The sequence below is a fragment of the Gopherus evgoodei genome, chromosome 3, assembly GCF_007399415.2.
Source record: "Gopherus evgoodei ecotype Sinaloan lineage chromosome 3, rGopEvg1_v1.p, whole genome shotgun sequence".
In the NCBI taxonomy this organism is placed as follows: Eukaryota; Metazoa; Chordata; order Testudines; family Testudinidae; genus Gopherus; species Gopherus evgoodei.
Window position 1 is genome coordinate 126,206,348 of NC_044324.1, and position 22,608 is coordinate 126,228,955.

Genomic DNA, 22,608 nt, shown 5'->3' on the forward strand with positions numbered 1-22,608 from the left:
GCAACTGAATAATCTGTTTAGGGTTAGATTGTGTTCTTATCTTGCATGGCCACAGGTGAAAAAGCCACCATCTCCTTAAAAACCTAAGAGGTCTAGAATGCATACTTCCCACCACTACAACCAAGTAAGAGGGAGTGAGCAGAGCCTTGGCTCCACCCTGACATTGCACCAGCCAGCAGAGTTGAGCTGAAGTGATGGCAGTAGGGGAGGAGGGACTTAAATGAACACTGTAAAGAGCTGTTGCAACTCCATTCCTCCCAGGAAAAAGGGAAAAACAGGGGAGGAATTGTGAGCCTGAGTCACAGATTTTTGCCAGGGCTCATTCTGATAAGTAGCCCCCTTTGCTAGAGCTGGGTGACTTTTTCCACATGAATAGTTCACCAAAAAAAAAAAAGATAACATTTTGGTAGACTATTCATGAATTCAACAGCAATTCACTAACACTCCCGCCCCCAATTTAGGTGCTGTTTACAAAATGGCCAGTGGTGATGCTTCTGCCATCCTTATAACTCTTAGCTAAGTGTTCAGGGTACTCACTTGTAATGTGGAAGATCCAAGTTCAATTCCCTCTGTGATGGGGGCCCTGCGTATCGAGCTGGGGTGCTCCTGTTGGCCTAGTGCTGGTTTGGTACACCCTGTCATTGGGATTCCCCATTAAGTGGGTGATTTCGGCCAAGTGGGTCTTGGTCACTTGACAGGGTCACTTAACTAACTAGTCCGTGGTCTCTGGCCAGACAAAAGGAACAAACAGCCTGGGGGGGGCAGGCAATAGTACTTAGTAGCAATCAGCCTGCAGCCCTGGGGTGGGGTAAAACAAACAGACAGTCTGTAGGCCTTACTTCTCTCTGGGCTGGGACATAGAGCAGGCAGCAGCCTCCTCAACGGGCAGCGACTTGGCTTCCCCAGCAGTCTCTGCCATTGGCAAGTCACCAGGAGCGTCGCAGGAACTGGCAGTGTACATCCTTCCTCCTCTGACACCTGCCCTGCCTGAGCTGGGCTGCCTCTTTTTATCTGGTTTCTCCACCTGGAGCATGTGCAGCAGGGGAAAGGGGGAATGGCCGCCTGGGCCCACAATGATTGGTTCATCCCCAGCGGCACAGTGTGGGATTAGTACACCTCATCACACACCCTCCCCCTCAAGTCCAGATCAGACGATTGCCCCCCATTCCTCTCCTTCCCCACTCCTACCCAGGAAAAGAAGTTTGAATTTTCATGAGCTTGGCCCAGGTGGTGAAGTACCTCAAATTCATAGGGTTGGAGGGCAAGGTACCATCTCATGATCCTGGCATTAGTGTCTTTCATAGAATGGAGCCATTGCAGGGGTGCATGACCTGTGATAAGTTGGAAGTGATTCCCCACCTGGTAGGGCTTCAAGGGCCCATTTCACAGCCAGTGCCTCTTTTTCTATTGTGGAGTACCTAGTCTCACGATGGAATAACTTTCTACTCAGATGGAACATGGGGTGCTCCTCCCCCTCATGCTCTTGTGACAGGACCACTCCAAGACCTACCTCCGAAGCATAAGTCCGGAGTATAAAACTTTTTGAAAAATCTGTGTGAAAAAGGACTGGCTCACTCAGGAAGTCCATCAGTCGTCAGGCATTCCCACTTCACTTCCACCATTTCCCCTTCTTCCCACCCAGTAAGACTGTTCTCTGAACCCTGGCTCACCCTAGCAGGGCCGAGTGGGCCCCTAGGTTGCAGGAGCACTACCATCTGCTGAACTAGCTGTTCTTGCTGGGATTGGTGTTGTGCAGCTAGCTCTGTAATCAGCTACTGCTGCTGCTCTTGGTGGTGGGCCATCTGTTGTTTTGTTGAGCGGCCATTTGCTGTAGCAGTTGGGCTTGTTGTTATTGTTGCTATTGTTGCTGCTGGCTTTCCAGCATCCATTTTAATATCTTGTCGCTATTCATTGTGTCTGTGTGGCTCTTTCAAATAGATCTCCTTGAGTTTGTCCTCTTAGTAGGACCCGATCAGTGCCTACATTCTCCACCACATGTGACGGAGGCCCTGCATGTTGAACTGAGGTGCCCCCATCAGCCTAGTACACCCTATCACCCTGTTGTCAGGATTTCCCGTTAAGTGGGTGATTTTGGCCAAGTGGGTCTCAGGGCCCCTGATGGGGGTCACTTAACTAGTCTGTGGTCTCAGGACGGACAAAACAAAACAACCAGTATGGAGCCCTCTTTTGGCTGGGCCAGCAGTGGCACTTGGTGAATTAGCCCCCCGGACAGGGCAAAGCAGTGAGCAGGCCTCAGCCCTGGGGTAGGGCAAAGCAAGCAAACAGCCAAGAACCCTGCAGCCTCCTGGCTGGGGCAGGCAGTAGCACTTGGGGAATTAGTCGCCTGGGCAGGACAGTTAGTTTATGGCCCCTGGGTGGGGCAAAACAGTCTGTAGGCCTTATTTCCCTCTGGACTGGGATGTAGAGCAGGCAGCAGCCTCCTTAGTGGGCGGTGGTTTGGCTTCCCGGGAAGTCTCCACCATCGGCGAGTTGCCTGGAGCATAGTTGGGCTCTACCGCCAGGAGCGTTGCAGGAACAAGCAGTGTACATCCTTCCTCCTCTGTTGCCCGTTCGACTGAGCTGTGCTGCCTCCTTTTATCTGGCTTCTCCACCTGGAGCATGCGCAGCAGGGGAAAGGAGGTGTGGCCACCTGTGCCCACAATGATTGGTCCCCAGCGGCCCAGTGTGGGATTGGTACATCCCATCACACCCTCCTCTGCCTGATGTGAAAAAGGGATGCGAACTTGAGTCTCCTACACTGCAGGAAAGTGTCCTAGCCACTAGATTATGGGATATTTTCCCAGTCTCTCTTGTGGAAGCTTTTCCACTTTGTATAAACAATTAAATAACGATTGAAGCAGGGATTTGAATTCGATTCTCCCACATCTTTGGTGAATGTCCAAATCACCAGGCTAGACAGTTATTTTCATTCTCTCTCTCTGACCCAATGACTATCTGTTGTCATTCACAGTGACATTTCTTAACCATTCAAAGCAGAGTCTTTTGGCTCAATCGAGGACTTAAAAAACAAGATGGCAATTTTTTCAACCTTTATTGCCATTGTGTTTAAGGCAATCAGTAAATAATCAATCCACTGTTCACTTGCCATTTTTTAACTTATGATATACTAGATCAAAAGGTATATGTTATACACACAGAGTATTGTTTAACTGTATATAAGATGAATGCTTACCTATTGTACTCTTTAATTAACCCTGAAACTTTTGTAGAATAGGTACTCAAATCCCTGGAAAATCTACAAAGGTCATTTAACTGAGTCTTGAGCTCTTCTGTCATATTCTCTGCCTTTGTTAGAGCATCCAGTGTTTCCTGGTGGGGAAAAAAAACAAGTATGAAAAGAACTGAAATTGTGGCTGTTCAATACTATTGTCAACAATTCAGATGAGGTGTGCCTTACGTTGTTTGTGCTGTGTTAAAGTGAGATTGTACCATTATTCAGAAAAATGGGATGTGTACAGTTCCTCAGCGCTGTAACTTTTAAATAAACAAATAAATAAAATCAACACAGAATATTTTAAATGTTATGATGGCAAAGTGTTTGGTACTTCTGCAAAAAATACTGTCATATACAGTTCTTTTGTAAGATCTGGCCAATATTTTTAATTCTCGATGCCTAAAAGAAGGCTCCCGAAATCAGATTTAGGCACCTAAACAGAAATTGCCTGATTTTCAAAGGTGCTGTGCACATCCTGTTCCCATTAACTTGCAATAAGATATTTACTATCTTATTAGCCATCCTTTTCCTAAAAAGTCTCCTAACATTTTATCTTTTATGACTGCCACTGCACATTGAGCAGATGTTTTCAGAGAACTATTTATCATGACTCCAAGATCTCTTTCCTGAGTGATAACAGCTAATTTAGATCCCATCGTTTTGTATAGTTGGGATTATGTTTTCCAATGTGCAATATTTTGCATTTATCAACATTGAATTTCATCTGCCGTTTTGTTGCCCACTCACCCAGTTTTAAGACATCCCTTTGTAACCCTTTGCAGTCTGCTTTGGGCTTATCTACCTTGAGTGGTTTTGTATTGTCTGCGAATTTTGCCACCTCACTGTTTACTCTTTTTTCCAGATCATTTATGAATATATTGAATAGGACTGGGCCCAGTACAGATCCTTGGGGGACTCCACTATTTACCTCTCTCCATTCAGAAAACTATTTATTCCTACTCTTTGTCATCTGTCTTTTATCCAGTTACTGATCCATAAGAGGACCTTCCCTGTTATCCGATGACTGCTTACTTTGTTTAAGAGCCTTTGGTGTGGAACCTTGTCAAAGGCTTTTGGAAAGTCTAAGTACATTATATCCACTGGTTCACCCTTGTCCACATTACTAATTTTCCTTGGACTCTTTAATTTTTAGTACTCCCTATGTTTTACTATAAATTAGATTATAAAGTAGAGGCATACACAGTAAGACTTCCGTTTTTCTGCATTCTACATATTCTAAATCAGCATATTTGTTATTAAAATAGCAAGTATATTAGAAAAGTACTACATTCAGCCACAATTTGTATACAGTATAAATATTAACAAGCAACATTTTGAAGTTTCTTGAGATTTTAAGGAGTTTAATATTTGTTTTTAAATACAGTAATTACCAGAGATTTTGTATGTGTGTTGATAATAATACAAGGTTAAAAATAGTATGAGCCAAGGGGAATTTTGCATATTCATACCCATAATGTCTAAAGTAGTATTACAGCCTCATCAGACCCGCTGCTGTGCACTGAATGCTGCATAGTGGTACTGTAAATCTGCATATCAGAGGGGAATTCTGTGAAAGGGGAACTAACCAAGCAGGAGATGGAGATTAATAATCTCAGGTTAAAGGAAGAATACCTCTGGAAGTTTTAGAACATTTCAGATCTTCAGTGAAGAAGCGATAGTGCAAGCAGTACGTGGCTCTCACTCTACTAGGACTGCTTTGGTGCAAAGCTAGCAGAAATTGAAACACTCTGCAACCTTTCTGAGACATATAACCAGGGCTTTGGAGCTGTGCTCCGGCTCTGCTCCGGCAAAAACCTGCAGCTCCACTGCTCCGAAGCTGCTCCATGCTCCAGCTCCAGGCTCCAATCCAAAGCCCTGCATATAATATTCACATTTATAATACAGGAATATTTTTGCCTCTGCTATGGAAGATCAGCTTGGAGAGAAGTAAGAAGGAGAAAACGTTTCGACTGCCTCCCTCTGTCTTCAGGTAGCGCTGCTAAGCTAGTTAAGGGAACAGTTAACAAGTAGATAATAGCTTCTAAGTCCTCTTCTCTAAATATACACCAATAGTTTATAATGCACAATGCCAAGATGTTCTGAGAAATGAGAAGAATAAACTGGCAAAAAGCAAGGATTAAATACAAGGAAACATGATGCCTATGATGGCTATCTGACCTTACAGAAAACCACAACATACAATACCCATTTCTGCAATCATGTGCTTTTGTGGCTTGAAATATTGAGGGACCTGGAAGGAAAACTCAAAACTAGCATTCACTAGTGTCTGCCTCTGCCGAAAGGCCCTGTTTTCCGCGTCGGGAGAGCTGAGAAACATATATTATGCCTTGTACAATGGAGGCCAAAGAGAAATGTCTCCATAAAAACACTGCACACTGTGACTCCTTTTCAAAAAGTTTATAAAGTCATTACTAAAGATTTCAGCTTTGAATTTTATATTTAAAAATGTATTTCAAAGCTTTCTACTTTTCCTGTGCCCGTGTATTACAGTCACTTGCCAGCAAGTTTTCTTCAACAGAGTACTTGTATACTTACAACCAAAAAAAGGATTAGAGAAACAGAAAGTGGCCTTACCTTTTCTTGGTGCCAGCATTCAATTATTTCTTTATCAGTTTGCTTGCTATCCAGGAGGGTCAGCTTTTGAGAGCAGGCTGCAAGAAGCGTGGTGAACTGTTGCAGGGCCTTTTCCAGCTGAGTAACTTGTGCAGTGAACTCCTGCTCCGAGGAGGCCATCTGGCTAACTATATCCTCCAAGTTGTTCTGGGTTTGAAATATGCTCTCTTCCCACTGCTTCCAGTCCAACCGGAGGGCCTGCATCTCTGCATCTAGCAGTTCACACCCACTGGGAGTTGTGTTCTGTTTCACTGCAGGAGCCAGTGTCTCAACTCTGCTTAGGCGGCTTGCACCAATCTGCCTGGAATCTATCAGCTCCTGCAATGGAACATTGCCATGGTAACTGAAAGTGCTGTGATTCACTACAGCTGGAAATCTGAACACTTACAAATGGAGAGCAGCACATTCTACTGAGAAGTAACAGCCAGCATTTTGTGGTGAACAAAGCAGCAGTTTCAACAAAACCATTTTCACAATACCCACACCATCTAAAAATGTAAGTGAAAGGTTAAAATAAAATTAAAATAACACAGCAGACAGAATGCTTTAAACAGGGTGACTCTAAAGCTAGTATACTCTTAAATTTTCAGAAGAGTAGGAGAAAAACAACTTTCCTTAGACAATGCAAAGAAGCTTTTTTAGATTAAGATGGGAAAAAAACATATCTTTAATACAATAAATGCTAGTGTGCAGCTTATCTCAATTGTTTTAAGGACATAAAAACAGAAATGTGAAGTGCAGAAGGAGTGCTTTGCAATTCTGCCCATGATTTGTGATGCACCATTATTGGCTACACAATTTCTTGCTTTCCGTCAGACAGCATGTTGTGTATATTTGATTTCATATATACATGTGAGATCACATGCTGTCATCGGAACTATAAAAAGACCTCTATAACCTGGGGGGATATAGCATGGAAGAAGCAGCTCTCTAAATAGCCATCTATGCAGTATACGACCTTAATATCAGTAGAACTTGAGTGCCCCCCAATCATTCATGTATTTATTCTCTCAACAGCCCTGTAAGGTAGGGAAGAGCTCTCGACATTTTACAATTGGGGAACTGAAGCATCTGATAGACCAAATAGCACAATAAGGCTATGACTGAGGTGGGAACTGAACCCAGGACTCTTTAGTGTCAGTCTAAAAACCTGCCTACCAGCTTCCTACACTTTGCCTCAATCTAAAACTCCTCTGTGAACATCTGAAGTGAAATGTTTTGACAGCAAATATATGTGAACTCTGCTTTTATACTGCATACAGGGATACATAATTTGCTCTGGGGTGTATAAACACATAGACAGTGACAGCCCTCAGAGATTGAAGGGGGGCGTGCAAGGAGATTCCCTCACTCTATGGGCCCCATGCATCAGCACTTCCCCAGTGCTTGGAGAAATGCAGGGATCGATCTCCCTGTGCACCCCAGGGCACATATTGCCCTAACACAGGGGTCGGCAACCTTTCAGAAGTGGTGTGCCGAGTCATTTATTCACTCTAAGTAAAGGTTTCACATGCCGATGATGAGTGTGGTTCTGGCCTAGTTCTGCTTAGCACCCCAGTTCATCTTAGCAATAACACAGCAAGGCCTACTGGTTAATTTACTGGCTGGGGTAGACAGGCCAGCACAGACATCTGTGTGGCCTTGCTAGATAAGAGAATGCTTGCAGAGGCTGGGAAAGAAAAATGTTTACAAACACTTTTTAAAGTAACATATTCTTTTTTGTACTAAGCATGAAGTTATCAAGAAGTAACAGTTGTTCTTTGTTTTGTATGCTGGGAACAAATGCTGGGAAGGTACAGTGATGACACGACGTAAGTGATGACACGACAGAACAGCTAATAAAAAACAGTTTGAATTTGTGAAGGGGGCTGGTTCTGTATGGAGTGAGATGGGCAGTTCTCTGTTGTATGGCATGCTACAATAAAGAACTTGATAGTGGGATTCTTGCTGGTTATTGTCTGTCTCTTTGCGGTCGGACAACAAAACCTGAGCCGTCTGGGATAAGACAGATGCCCGACACAGGTAATACATTTAAATGTTTTTCAGAAGGTCTCTCTCTATAAGTCTATATATAAAATAAACAAGGTTTTCAAAATGTTTAAGAAGCTTCATTTAAAATGAAATTAAAATGTTGATCTTACATCGCCAGCCTGCTCAGCCCACTGCTGGTCTGGGGTTCACTAGGCTGGCAGCGGGCTGAACGGGGCCTGCGGCCAGGACCCTGGCTGGCAAGGGTCTGGCAGCCAGAACCCCAGACTGGCAGCAGGCTGTGCAGGGCCGGTGGCTGGGACCCCAGACCGGCAGTGGGCTGAGCGGCTCAGTCCGCTGCCGCTCAGGGGTTCCATCCGCCGGCTCCTGCCAGCCGAGATCCCAGCTGCCGAATCCGCTCAGACCGCTGCCAGTCTGGGGTCCTGGCCCTGCCTACATGCAGTGGGTATCTACCTTCTCCCTGCTTCTGGCCCGTTCTCTTCCTCTCTCTGTACTGAGCTGAGGGTGAGAGTGCACTGAGCACAGGGCTGGGGGTGAAGGGTCTGGCCAGGAGCTAGAATGAGGGAGGGGGCTCAGGGCTGGGGCAGAAGGTTTGGGTATGGGGCACTTACCTGGGCAGCTCCCATTTGATGCAAGGGATGCAGGTGGGAATGTTGGAGGGCGTGTTCAGGAGCTCCCTTTGGTGCTCAGGGTGGGGATGTGGGGGAGGGCTAGGGATGTGGAGGGTGCAAGAGTCAGGGCAGAGGGCTGGGGGCATGTGAGGGGGTGCAGGTGCCAGAGCAGAGGGGGGGCTGGGTATGTGTGGGGGTGCCAGAGTCAGGGCTGGGGTCGTGGCGGGGGAGGTGAAGGATTCAAGCAGAAGGCTGGGTGTGTATGAGGGAGGTACAGGCCCAGGGCAGGGGCCTGAGGTGTGTGCGGGGCTCAGGGCAGAGGGCTGGGTGTGTGTGCGTGGAGGGGAGGTCAGGGCTCAGGGCTGGGTAACTGCCCCCCTCAGAACCCTCAACCTCCCCACTCCTTGGCCTCTGACTACCCCCTCCTGGGACCCATGCCCCTAACTGCCTCCCAGGACCCCACCCCCTAGCTAAGCCTCCCTGCTCCTTGTCCCCTGACTGTCCCCCTAGGACACTACTCCCTACCTGTCCCCTGACTGCCCCGACCCTTATCCACACCCTCACCCCCATACAGACCCCCAGGACTCCCATGCCTATACAATTGCACCCTGCCCTGACAGGACCCCCAGAACTCCTGACCCATACAACTCCCCCTGCTCTCTGCCTGCCCCAGCACCTCTCCACACCCCTGCCTCCTGACAGGACCTCCAGAACTGCCGACTCCTCCAATGCCCCCAGCTCCTTGTCCCCTGACCACCCCCTCCAGAGACCCCTCCACCCTAACTGCTCCTTCAGGACCCTCCTTGCTCCCTGTCCCCTGACTGTCCTGACCCCTATCCAACCCCCCATCCCCTGAGAGACCCCAGGACTCCCATATGCCCCATCCAACCCCCCAATCCCTGACTGCCCCCTCCAGAGATCCCCCTGCCCCTAACCACCCTGCCTGGGATCCCACTCCCATCCAACCCACCCTGCCTTCTGTCCCCTGACTGTCCCCACCCCTTATCCAACCCCCCTGGCCCCAGATCCCTTACCATGAGGCTCCAAGCAGAGCCAGATACGCTGCCCCGCAGGAGCGCGCAGCCCCACCCTCAGAGCATTGCGCACGCGGCGGCAGGGCTCCAGTTAAGCAGGGAGCGTGTCTGCCTCCCTGTGGAGACAAACACTGCCCCGTGGGAGTGCGCAGTCCCGAACCCCAGAGCGCTGCACACGCAGCAGGACTCCAGGGGAAGGGGGGAAGGTGGGGAAGGGGCTGGCAGTTTGCTGTGCTTGACTGGGCGCTCCAGCCTGGGAGCGCGGACCCTACAGCTTGCCACACCGGAAGAGTGGGGCCATTTGCCCACCCCTTGCGCAAGCCTATGCTTCTGCTCCCTGCCCCCACAGAGGGGGCGGAGGGCAGAGGAGAGTGGGCCGGGCTGGGCAGGATTTTTAATGGCACGCTTGAGTCCCAGCAGGCAGTAGCATGCCATTAAAAATCAGCTTGTGTGCCATCTTTGGCACGTGTGCCATTGGTTGCCGACCCCTGCCCTAACAGGACAGGAAGGGATGTGGCAGAGGGATGGCCCTGCCCTTGTCTCTGTTTCCTCTCCATATAGCTCTGCAGATGGGGCAGGCATTCTCGGAGGACCAAGGTGGCACAGCCTGTGTATTGGCCCATTAAGACAGTGGTTCTTAACCAGGGGTCTGCAAAAAGGTTTCAGGGGGTCCACCAAGTATGTCCAGTGTTAGACTCACTAGGGCCCTGGGCAGAAAGCTGTGCAGGGCTGCAGCCCGAGCCCCAACATCCAGGCCTGAAGCTGAAGCCTGAGCAGTTTAGGTTCCTGGTGCTCCTTGTGGTGTGGGGCCCTGGGCAACTGCCCTGCTTCTTACCCCTTAATGCCAGCCCTGGATTTTATATTGAGAAAAACAGTTCTGGCACAGGTGGGCTGTGGAGTTTTTATAGCATGGGGGAGGAGGGGTGGCTCTGAAAGAAAAAAGTTGAGAACCCCAGCATTAAGGCACAATTGCGCTCTGAGACCACTGAGATGCTGCTGCTTCCAGTGTGGGCCTGTGACTGAAGACCTCCGTTTTGGTTTTACTTAAACCACAGGCACAGCAGCTGAGAACAGAGTTTGTCATAGCAAGTGCACTCTCAGCTCAGTGAAAAGTAATAATAATTTCGAACAAATAAAGGGAAACAGTATCTTTAGATCCCACAGTACATCTGGCCATGTCTTGTTTTAGTGCCCAGGGACAAAATTACAGGTAAAACCAGTCCAGTTGACTTTTCTTACGTTAATTTTGGCTAGTTTTTTCTGTATGGCTGATGTATCTCCAGACGCATCTGACCAGCGGTGCAGTTCTTCCTTTGCAGAATGGAGCCAGTCTGTGAATTCATGAATGGCATCAAGGTATAGCAAATGGTCCTTCACAATGTCTTCCACTTTCCTCATTTTCTCCTGTCAATCACATGGAAAACACTCATTTGTGCACTTAAGGAGTAGCATAATCTTTGGTCTCTCCTCCCCTTCCGTTTGCAGTGCTGTTTTGCATGCCGTTTGCAGGGCTGCCTCCAAAGTATTCTTTTTAATAATTGCCTTATAAACTATCCATAGTAAAGAGCTATGTTTTGCCTGGTCCTCCCCTTCCCCATTATGCCTCTGCATTAAAGATGTACACAGTTTGGTTGAGGAGAGGAGAAACTAGCTTCCCCAAAGTGCAGGAGGAGGGGAAAGTGTGAGAGCAGAGTCATGGCCCTGCTTCCCTTCTGCACCGGCCAATTGGGAGGCTGTAGGGAGAACACTCAATATATCCTTTCAAACGATGGCAAAGCTGCTGCTGTGCTGATGCAGCATGTGTTCCCTTGTAGACCCAGATAGCATTCTGGCAGAGTGAGCAAAAGTTACCACTTTCATTTTGTAAATAAGCAACCCGGCTTTCACAATAAGCCAGAAAACAAGCTTATCCCATTTCACTGGCTGTAGTTTAGATGCACAGTCTGGCCTATCCTCCAAAGTACTTGCAACCCCTCCCAACTTGGCATTGTCCACAAACTTTATAAGTGTACTCTCTGTGCCATTATCTAAACCACTGATGAAGATATTGAACAGAAACTGACCCAGAACTGATCCCTGCAGGACCCCACTCAATATGCCCTTCCAGTTTGACTGAACTACCGATAACAATTCTCTGGGAATGATTTTCCAACCAGTTATTCACCCACCTTATAGTAGCTCCATCTAGATTGTATTTCTCTAGCTAGTTTATGAAAAGATCATGTGAGACAGTAACAAAAACCTTACTAAAGTCAAGATATACCATATATAGGCTTTTCTATAGGCTTTTATATTTTTATAGGCTTGCAGAATTCAATTTTTATTTATTTAAAATTTTCACAGTTGGACAAAACTATGGTGTTTAAAGGATTTTTTTATTTAAATTTTCAGTTGTGTGAAGTTATGGGAGTCAGACAATAACTATTTTAAAACAGTGAGATTCATCATGTTAAAGCTTTATAACCATTAAAACAAATTGTCAGCATCACACATCAAAACATATAAAGTAAATATCCTTAAATCAAACTGTAACAAGTTCTCAGCCAGCATTTTTCTTATTTTGCCTATCTGTACATTTCTATTATTATTGGTGGGAAAATGTTTTCATTGGTTTGCCTTTTTCTGGTGAGTCTATCAACATATACTAATAAATATCTAATCCTTCCAAGCCTAACCTTATGGAGAATGTTATACTGCCGGCCCCTCCTTATTAAATTGAGTAAATTCCAATTTGAGTACCTCTGCTGACTGCAGCTGAGGCATAATGGCATGCGGAGAGAGGTAGTTTCTCAGACAGGCAGGTCCCAACCCATTTAGGGTATACAGGGCAGAACGGAAACATATATATCACTAAAAGCCCCTCAGGGATGAAACGTGTCAGCTGCGCTACAATGTGCTACAACGTTACATAGCTTCAGGACAGGAAGGAAAAACAAAGAAATATTGTATCCAATCAGAAACTAGTTCCGTGGCCTGTGTTATGGAGGAGGTCAGACTGGAAGGTCACAGTGGTCCCTTTTAGCCTCATATTCTATTTATGAATGTATTGATTACAATCCAACTTTGTCTCCAGGACACTGCAAGGAAGGTGGGGAAACACAGAAGACCTTCGAAAAATTGGTCCAACGCAAAGAAAATCCTTCATGATCTAAAAACAGACGATTTGTCAGACCTGCAGCACCTTAAAAAAACACAGCTCCTACACTACACCTGAGGGAGGGCAGCTAGCGGAAGCAAGAGGCTTTTGAAAGGCCTTGGAAAGTATAAATATGGGTGGGGGGGCATACATGAGTCAATTAGCTAGTCTGGGTATTCACCCCTCAGCCAATGGGAAAGTGGCAGACCTGAGGGAGGGTGGGCTCCCCCCTTTGCCACATTTGCCCCTCTGCACGCACGGGCACTCTCTCTCTCTCTATTTGGGCACCAGGTTGCATCCCCTGCAGTCTGTCCAAGATCCCTCCCTTGGTGAGCCTTGGGGGAGGGACATTGGCAGAAGGGGTCCCAAGAACAAATAGTTTGTATCCTCTTTCCTCGGAGATGTGCCCTACGACATATCTAATATTCAGCGGCCCATAAAACAGATACTTTCATCTTCATCTTCTTTATAGAAATGTGTTTTCTGTTCATTAAAGCAATTTGTTCTTCTCTCATGCCTGTGTAAAACACTCCCCCCCCTTCTTTCTCATACATACACAAGTGAAACATGATGGAAATAAATGAGAAAGAAATAAAGTTTAAAAAAAAGGAATTGCAGAAATACTGTACATAAGACCTCATGCTTGAAATATATGGATCTCACTACTCAAAATTCATAAATATTTCATCTGATAACCCCAATTTCCCAAGGGAAACAAACTGTTGCATCCCAGTGAATTACAGCAAATTAAATTAGACTCTATCTTAAATAACTGAAGCAAAAAAAGCCAAGAAAACTTCAACACTTACATGGCTTTTCAAGCAAGTAAAATTATTGAAATTGAGTGTCAGAGCTGCCCTCTGATTATGTTTCAGCATAAATATGCAAGCAGTATGTTATTTAGGATGTGGTTCTTTAGTTGCCTTCTGTGTTGATTTTACAGAAGTGTGTGTAAATATGCTCATTACTTGAAATGGAACTGAAATCTTGGCACAAGCTCATTTATTAAAACAAGTATGTAAAAGTTTGCCTTCTTTATGAGGCATTTACCTTGGCAACAGTTGTGATGTCACTAAACTGTGTTTTCAGTTCCTCTTCAGCTGCTTCCCTAATAGAAGCATCCTCAGTTTTCTCATATAGTTCCTTGGCTTGTTCAGTGAGTCGATGAAGGTCACTAGAGTGATCCTCTATATCAGAAACGATAGCCTGGAAGTGATCCAGTTGAGAAAACTTTTCTTTCAGACCAATCTGGGTCTGTAAAGGCTGTTCAATTTTGTGATCCACTGACTCCAACCACTGGTCCAGCTGGCTTTTCCTCTCCAGATGGTCATTCCACTGCCTAATCACAGACTCCAAACAGCTTACATTAAAGACATAGACACAGATACAGTACAGGTCAGAAGTCTTGCAGGCCTTCAGAAAAAACAATTCATTGACTCTATAATACTCACCTGAGGAGCCCTATGGAATAGTGTTCTACAGCCTAGCACACTGACAGATGTTGTTCAGTATGTAACCCCTCTTTCACTAAAACTACTTTCACGAAAAAACAGTATTTTGTAAGAGTCAAATTGCCTGAAATTCAATTGTGAAAATTTTCACAAACATATTTTCAGAATTTCATACAGCGCCAGAACAGTGAAGCGCAATCAAAAAGTTTTCATTCACCATTTTACTGGTAAGGTGATATTACCTGTTGTAGCCCAATTCTCTCTTCATAATTGTATTGAATACAGCAATTACATAGCTGGGTAACATTGACTAACTCCAGACAAGGAGATGCTCTGCAGGTTTCACATGAAACTCCAAAGTACCTTAATCCTGACTCCTGAATAAAAAATAGCCCTTCTCTCAAAATAATAATTAAAAGTGCAGCAGTTCGGTGATTACTGAAAAACTGACAATTTTTGACTACTCAGTTCTAGTCCTCTCAGACTACCAAGCACATTGAACTGTGAGAGTTTTCTTATTGAGGGAAGTATTTTTGCAGTGACCAGTTTACACTGAACTCTGAACTCAAGCAGAGGAATCACCACATTGTCTTTCTCCATATTTTTTTTTTCAGATAAGCACTTCTAAATTACATTTCATTCTGGGCCAGATTCTGCCAGCATTACTTACTTCGAGCAGCACATTACATTTCAAGTAGTCATCAGTGGAACTACTTGCAGTGTAAGGTACTCATCACTGGGAGAAAGGATGTTAGAATCTGGCCCTACGTTTAAAGAGAAACACAGTGAGTTTACCTCTGACAGCTCATTGAAGTGTTGATGATATCATTCCATACATCTTTTAACGTTTGTAGCTGGGTCTGTATCATCTTCTGCCCTTCCTCATTACTGCTTCTAAGAGCTTGTTCACTTTTACCAATGGCCATGTTCAACTTAACTTCACCTTCGCCTTTCATTAAAAGGATCTCCTGTGCAGCAAAAAGGATCACATGTATCAAATCCAACCATCCAGCAAACATAAAGGAAACCTCCAAGCTGCTGCTCCTCTAGCAATATTCACCATTGTCATTTAGTTCATTTACCCCTTCTGCACCATACTCCTGTGCATTCCTAGTCAACCTGGACTGCCTCGCTGTAAGCTCGAAAGCTTGCTTCTTTCACCAAGAAAAGCTGGTCCAATGAAAAATATTACCTTGCCTATCTCGTCTCTCTATTTATATTTATGCAGAAGTGCTGTAGCAGCAAAGCCTAAAAGCATACAAGTGCCACCTGGTGCCTCCTAAGGCATTTACATATTTTGCAGCAGCTAATGAATAGCTATGCCCTAAACTTGCATGACTGTGGCAGGAAAAATCCCTCTGTTTCCATGAATTAAACTCTAATGCAATTTTGACCTTATGTGCTAGCTCATGTAGCCCTGTGCTTTACCTGAATTTGCATCAGCCGCCTCTCCAATGTGGCTTTGCTGCCAACAGTGCTCTCTGCAGAAGCCAGCTTATCTTTAACATCTTTAACCCAGGACCACATACTCTGCAGTGCTTCCTCCAAGGCTTGATGCTCCTGGAGTGCAACCTCACATGTTCGCAACTTCTCCTTGACAGTTTTGACTAGGTTTTGATAGCTGGTGAGGTTTTGCGAAGCCAGACGTACTTCCCTCCCAGCACCATGTCCTTCTTCACTTAAAGCTTGAGCCCTCTGGGAAAGTTTAGCAAAGGATTCTCTAAAAGAAAGATTTGGCATTGACAATTAATTTTAGAAACCACTTGAACTGTTATTGCCATAGTGAGGATGGAAAATTACTTAATGCTGCCAGCATAACCAAGTTTGACTGCAGTCATACAACTCATAGTTCCTAGAAAAGTTATCTGAACAAAGCCAAATTTGAGTGTATAATATATTGATTTAAAGTAACATAAATAACTTTAATGAGGGCCTACACTCTTGCTTCAACAATAACTGTTTGGTGCCAACAGTAATCAAGCTAAAAGCAGCGATCAGCTCGTTCTAATTGTGTTTCCCATGACATCCACCTCTATTGATATTGCCAATTCCTTCTCCAACATGTAATCTATCTTAAAATATTTATCTGGCTCCTATTACAGTAGTATCAGAGTACTTCACAACCTGCGAGGTAGGGAAGTATCATTATCCTCATTTAACAACCAGGGAAATCAAGACACAGGAAACCAGAGCTAAGTGACTTGCCCAAGGTCCCATAGGAAGTCTGTGCAGAACAGAAAACTGAACCCAGGTCTCCCAAGTCCTAAACTAATGCCCTGGCCACTGAATCATCCTCCCTCTTGTTCCTGTGTGTACTATGCTGAAGTCACATCCGACAAAAACCCTGCTGGAAGAGCCCTGGATGGATGGACGAGGATCGAGTAAGTGCCTTCTTTTAGTAGACTGTGAGGTTTAGCAAAACAATTGAATAATTTTTTTCTAACTTTTCCAACAAACTGTAAAATGTTTGCACAACTACACAGTATACTAAAAATGGCAATTATCTCGTTGTCCACTGGCTGATTCCCAACTCAAGTAGGATTCCATGGCTGAGAAGTTTCATGGGCACAGTGCCTGGCGGGCAGCATATGAACATGCAATCCAAGTGGAACTGGATGCCAGGGGGCAAAAGCAAGAAAATAAAAGTTTTTAAATGGACAATGTGATGGCTATTACTATTAGTGTGACTTTTGGGGGACATCTAAACCATACTGCTAAAGCTCAGGGTGCTGTGCTGTAGTGCTGTGCAGATCATGTTTACTAACAAAGTTACTTCAAATCCTCTTAAATAGAAATGAGCCTAAGCCATTAAGTTTGGATCCAGATTCAAATTCAAATTTCCCCAAAGTCTGGAACTGTTTGAATGCAGCCTCTTGTAAGTTGTTCCTCAGACAAACTACATCTGCCAGCACCTCTCTCTCATACTACCCAGTCATTCATTTAACTATGGCTGAACAGAAGGAATAAAGAACGCTGGCAACATGACATTAGAAAAGGTGTTTTTATACCTTGCAGCCAGTAACTCTTCAAGAAAATTTTCCACTTTCTGCACCTCATTTTTCTTCTCTGGGATGTGCTGTTTGCTCTCTCCTAGTGCTTCAGTACTTATCCTTTCCTCCATTCCACGGATCCACAGGGTCAGTTTCTTGTGCTGATCCTCAAAGCTACAGAACAGAAAAGTACCCCTTTAAAAGCAATTCCTAGGTGTGCAAATATACTATTGAGTTTATACAGTATAATGCACACCCAGTAGAGCAGAAAAGCAGACTGGATACCACTTTAACTTTTAGTGAATGAGAGCGCCACACACAGCAAATGTCTGCAGTGACTACTAATCTAAAAATATTCAGCAAGGCTCTAAAAATGTTCAGCAAGATCATGGGAATTATGGTGTGCAAACAACCTTCCAAAATTTAAAGTGACAGTGCTCATATTTATTACTATATTCAGTAAAGATAAGGAGGCTTAAAAAAAGTCTCTCCAAATCTTGCTTGTAATTAAACTTTAACCCAAGATTTTTTTTTAAAAAAAGATGTCTACAATTAGGCTCTTAAAATGAAACTTAGGCACATAAACAAGTGGCCAGACTTTAAAAAGTACTGTGCACCCAACAGATCCCATTGAGGTTAATAGGAGTTTCTGGATGATCAGCACTTCTGAAAAATAAGGCCATGAATTTAGGAGTCTACGTTAGTTTCCTATTTTTGAAAATCTTACTTCAATGCGCATGCAGGCACGAAATTTCCATCTGATCTAATCTTGCTGTTTCATCTAACTATCTATTAATACTCTTCCTGTTACATTAGCAGTAAACATATTCTGAGGTAATAAATACCTTAGAGCCTTTGGATTTTGAGTTTGTTTAATCTAACATACAGAGCCCAATTGTTTCCCCAAAATTATTAGCACAGAGATGAATCTCTGAACATCTCTCCAGAGGAGGGAGTGAACAGGCCCATAGTTACTACTTCTTTAACTGCAAGTTTTAATCTCAAATCATCATCTATATCCTCACAGTCTGAAGATTTCAGCCTTCACTGTAGTACCCCACCTCCAAGCCATTTTATAATAACGTTCTGCAGCACATCTGGTTCTGTTGAAATAACCCACCTTCCCAGTTCTAAGGCACAATCTTCCAGAGCCTCTTTATCTTTCAGGCATTGTTTCAGGAACCCCAGGAAGTCCTGGTGTGACTTTGCTATCTGCTCCTGGATACTGCTCACAACTGGTTTGGATAAATAAGCATACATATTTTCTGCTTGCTTGGAGACAGCATCTAGTTTGTTCTGTCCCTCACTAATCGAGTCCAACACCCTCTGTGTGAGAAAAGAGAATAGGTTAAACAAGCAGGATTAGCCAATAGCTAAGGAAGCACTGTGTATACTAGGGATGACCAGACTTCTCCAAGAAGTTCAGAGCCAATGTCTAGCAGTGGAACTGATTACAACTGGACCATTTTATTAAAATCTATGATGGATAGAATGGACAATTCCTGTCTGTTCCCAATACATCCCCAGCCCTTTCTGCCTGTTTTATGTAATTTCCAAGACTATATTATAAGCAGACATTTTAGGGATTAGGGTTATTTACAAGAATTGGAGCAGCGTTTGCCCTGTTTGTGCTCTTTTCCATGATAGATCAGATCAAGGAAGTCCTAATATATCATATCATTGTATATCTCAATGAAGGAGTGAGCAATAAAGTGTCAAGGAGTGGGAAGAAGAAAGAAAGATATTGTAGGGAAAGGTAGGAAACCGGTAAGGGCCAGAGTGAGACGAAGACAGAGACAATGGAGAAAATAGGATATAGAAATTTGCAGAGAGGAAACAAGAAGAGTTTTAACAGAACAAAAAATCCCACAAGCTGAAATACATTTGGCTGGCATCTTTTGGATGTGGTACAGTAATTTATTGCTATTTGGTGCCATTTTGATATTATCTTTCCAGAAAAAATGGATCTGTCAGATTTCTGTAGTTATAAATTAGATAAGACATGGATGCAAATTGCCAAAAGTAGCAAATTATCACTTCTTGATTTGATATCTCTACCTGCAAATCATGTAACTTTGCTTCTATGGCTTTGCTGTCCCCAGACCTATCAGACGACTCTTTTACTGTTTCCTTCACACCAGAAAACCACTCCTGGAATTCCTGCATCAAAGCTTTTAAAAAGAAACAGAAGATATGAACAAGTTTCCAAAAGGGCATTTTACACTTGTACGATCCAAAATACCAGTGCTCATATCTTATCATCCCTCATTAGGCGCCTGATCGAAAGTCTGTTGGAGCTAAAGGAAAGACTCCTATTGACTTCAGTGGCCTTTGCATCAGGCACCATGAGACTGGCCTTGGTGATAGACTATATAGAGTATTTGTGTCCTATAAAGAGATGTTTTCAGGGGGATTATAATGGGACTAAGTGGAAGATGAGAAACACAGGAGGATTTCATCAGGGAAAGCTGAATTGGAACTCCTGTCATGAGGACTGCATGTATTAAATAAGGTTGAATTTTGTTTTTGTAAATCCCTCAGTTTGCAACAGACATTGAAACTAGCATTTGGTGAAAGCACTTTTATGAAAGTTTCTATACAAGAACAAGAGCGTAATTGTAAATGATGTCAATGGAAACTTTCCACCAACATTCTCTGGCAGACTCTTCTGAGGAAGTCTGATTCATGGCTGCAGTCTAACAGCTCATCTTAACAAGCACTCAGACTCACTGAGGATGTGTTTCTCCAGAGAGTCCTGCATGCTGGCCTGCGTTCTGGAACACAGTTGGGTCACAGCTTCATACTTCTGTATCAGTGAAGTGACACTGCAACCCAGAGTCTCCAGTTCCACTGTGTGGTACTTGCGGCACAGGCTATTGAGGTTCTCCTGAGTTGAATCGATGCTGCTCTGCTGGAGCTGAAGCTCTTTTTGTGTTTCCTAAAAGATAAGATTGCATTGTCAGTGCGACACACCCCGCTGAACAAAACAGCTGCCTATTTCCCTTAATTGCCTGCTCCTCTACCCTTCATCCAGCCACTAGTTGCAACTACCAAGAGCACTCTGCAGCAAGGAATTTGTGGAGGGAATTGAGGAACAGGGTACCAGATTATACAATTTCCTGATATTTCCCAACTGAGATGGCTCCTAGAGAATGTCAAATCAGCACAGAAAAATAGCTCTTTTTAGCATTCACCACTGTCATCTTTTTTAAAATATATTTTTTCAAAGCGCAACTGAAAATAATGTTTATTTGCAGTCAAGAGTGAGGGTTCATTTGGGGTACAACAGAGCTGTGTGGGGAAAGATTATTCCATTAATGGAGGATTTTGATATTTCAAAATTTGGTTTCATTCTGCTTTGGAACAAAAAAACAATTTTTTTGGACATTTTCCATTAAATGAGATGGAGCCCCAGCTCCAGGGCAGTCCATTTGGTGGGCTGCCCCAGAGCCATGGACTCTGGAAGCACTGGAGTCTTTGACTCCAGCTGCTGAGGAGCCAGATGGGCAAGCTGGCAGAAAAGCAGATCAGTTTCTGATCAAAACCTACCTGGCTGACAGGGTTTTACTGGCTGTGTCCCATCAGAACTTTATAAAAATCAAACCATCTCAGTAAAACATTTCTATTTTGACAAATTGGCAAATTCCAGCAAAAAATGTATTGTCGGCATTTTTCTGCCCAGGTCAAAGGTACATTAGGAAAGCAATGTGAGTTGCAAGTTTGGGAGAGAGTGGTAGGATCAATAGCATTGCCTTTACTCATCTGGGGAACAGCATACAAAGCTAAATTTATATCAAAACCAAAGTTGAGAGTGGCTGTTTCATCAGAATTGCTATTTATTTACACCACAAAAACCTCCATGATGTTTGTCATGATATGGCCATGTGTGGTAGTCAATATTCATGGAGAATCTAGGATTTAGATAGTGAAGCTGCTGCAGGTGACAACTGAGGTGCATTAGGGCAGAACCTAATATTATGCTGAGTTCTATCAGAGTTATTAGTCCCTTAATTGCATGAGCTCCAAATTTACAACAATGAGAAGGGCAAAAACAGGATAGCATATATTCTAAAGCAATGCCTGAAAACAGTTTGATGAAACAACATTAGATCCTGTCACAATAAAAGAGACTGCTATTCATTTCAGTTCTCCAAAAGCTTTGCAATACAATGAGAAAAAATGAAGATCAGAAATGCTGTTCATTTCTTTAAAAATATGTCTGTGTTCTTCACTGATATCCTAAAGTATAAAAATAGATAGTTTTAATCTGATCAGATTAAAACTAACATACATTTTAATAAATTGACTGCTATGATGACCAATCAAACAATGCTAGAGTTAAATACAGGAGCCACTATGCAATAGAAAGTATATCTTCTGCAACACTTACCTTCACTTTACCTAGGCTCTTGGGATCCTGGCTACAAGCACAGTTTAACAGTGACTCTTCTACTTTTGTGAGCCAGTCTGTCATGTGATCTATAAACTTTAGTAACTGCATCTTCTGAGCTCTGAAATCTTCCAGTGTCTCTTTTGCTGTCTCAGACATTTCTTTGGCATGTTCCAGTTTTTGCCTTAAATCTGCTTCTAGGAACTAAACCCAAAATTTCATACGTTAGAGCACTACAGTGAATCACTTGGGCCTAGTATTGTAACTGATGGGCAGTTCACGTGGTATAACAAATGGAAAAAAGGGAAAGTGGGATATGAGGCCCATTTTTTTGTTTGTTTTTTTTATGTGAATGGATACAAATATTTAAAGTAAATGAAAATGGCAGACATTGAGGGTGAAATCCTGGCTCCACTGAAGTCAATGGAAGTTTTGTCATTGACTTCAGTAGAGCCAAAATTTAACCCTGAATGAATGGCTATCCAACTCTGAGAAAATTAAAAAGTTAGTCTCCCTCTCTGCAGATTCAACATTGGAGTCATGAAACAAAACGAGTCTTCATCTGAATCAGACCTCCAAAATAAAAAAAAATAAAAAAAACAGTAAATGGGGATTCAAGGTTCCTGTTTTGGCCAAATTCTAATAATAATTAGTTTGATGCACTGATTCTAATCCAATGTGCTGTTTCTTGGTTTTGTAAAGTAGGCCAACATAATTATACTCCACTGCAACACCATCATTCAAATAAGAAGCTATATCTAAATTCAGATGGTGGCAAGTGCTTATAAAACTTCAGCCCCTCTGAATTCTACAGTATTTTGTTCAGAAACAATGTCAGTAACTAATTTAGAACTCTCTCAATAGGAAGAAAAATGATCAGAATAAGAGCAAGTGTAGTATGTTCCCCCAAATAGACAAAGGCTATAGGAGGGGCACAATTTCAGGATACAGATTGTGATGAGTGACACCTATATCTTACCTGAAGATCTGCAGTAGACTCTTGACTATTGGTCAGTTCTTTGAGATCTGAAACTTTTGAACTAAGCTGCTCCAACTTCTGTCCTTTATTTATAACTTCAGACTGTAAAAGAGAATATAATAAATATTTTATACTGATCATAAAGAGCTCAATGAAGCT

The 22,608-nt window shown here is 43.6% G+C and overlaps 1 protein-coding gene across 1 annotated transcript in view; it reads right to left on the minus strand.

Moving 5' to 3' along the window:
- The window catches only part of SYNE1 (spectrin repeat containing nuclear envelope protein 1), a 402,501-nt gene that overhangs the window by 245,624 nt on the left and 134,269 nt on the right, over nt 1–22,608 (minus strand). Inside the window, exons 44-55 of the mRNA XM_030556596.1 lie at nt 22,450–22,551; nt 21,471–21,674; nt 19,811–20,018; nt 19,139–19,251; nt 18,201–18,406; nt 17,099–17,254; nt 15,519–15,810; nt 14,886–15,058; nt 13,690–13,999; nt 10,743–10,907; nt 5,831–6,187; nt 3,194–3,330 (exon numbers count right to left, since the gene is read on the minus strand). Coding sequence (XP_030412456.1) covers nt 3,194–3,330; nt 5,831–6,187; nt 10,743–10,907; nt 13,690–13,999; nt 14,886–15,058; nt 15,519–15,810; nt 17,099–17,254; nt 18,201–18,406; nt 19,139–19,251; nt 19,811–20,018; nt 21,471–21,674; nt 22,450–22,551 — 2,423 coding nt within the window. The remainder of the gene's footprint in view (nt 1–3,193; nt 3,331–5,830; nt 6,188–10,742; nt 10,908–13,689; nt 14,000–14,885; nt 15,059–15,518; nt 15,811–17,098; nt 17,255–18,200; nt 18,407–19,138; nt 19,252–19,810; nt 20,019–21,470; nt 21,675–22,449; nt 22,552–22,608) is intronic.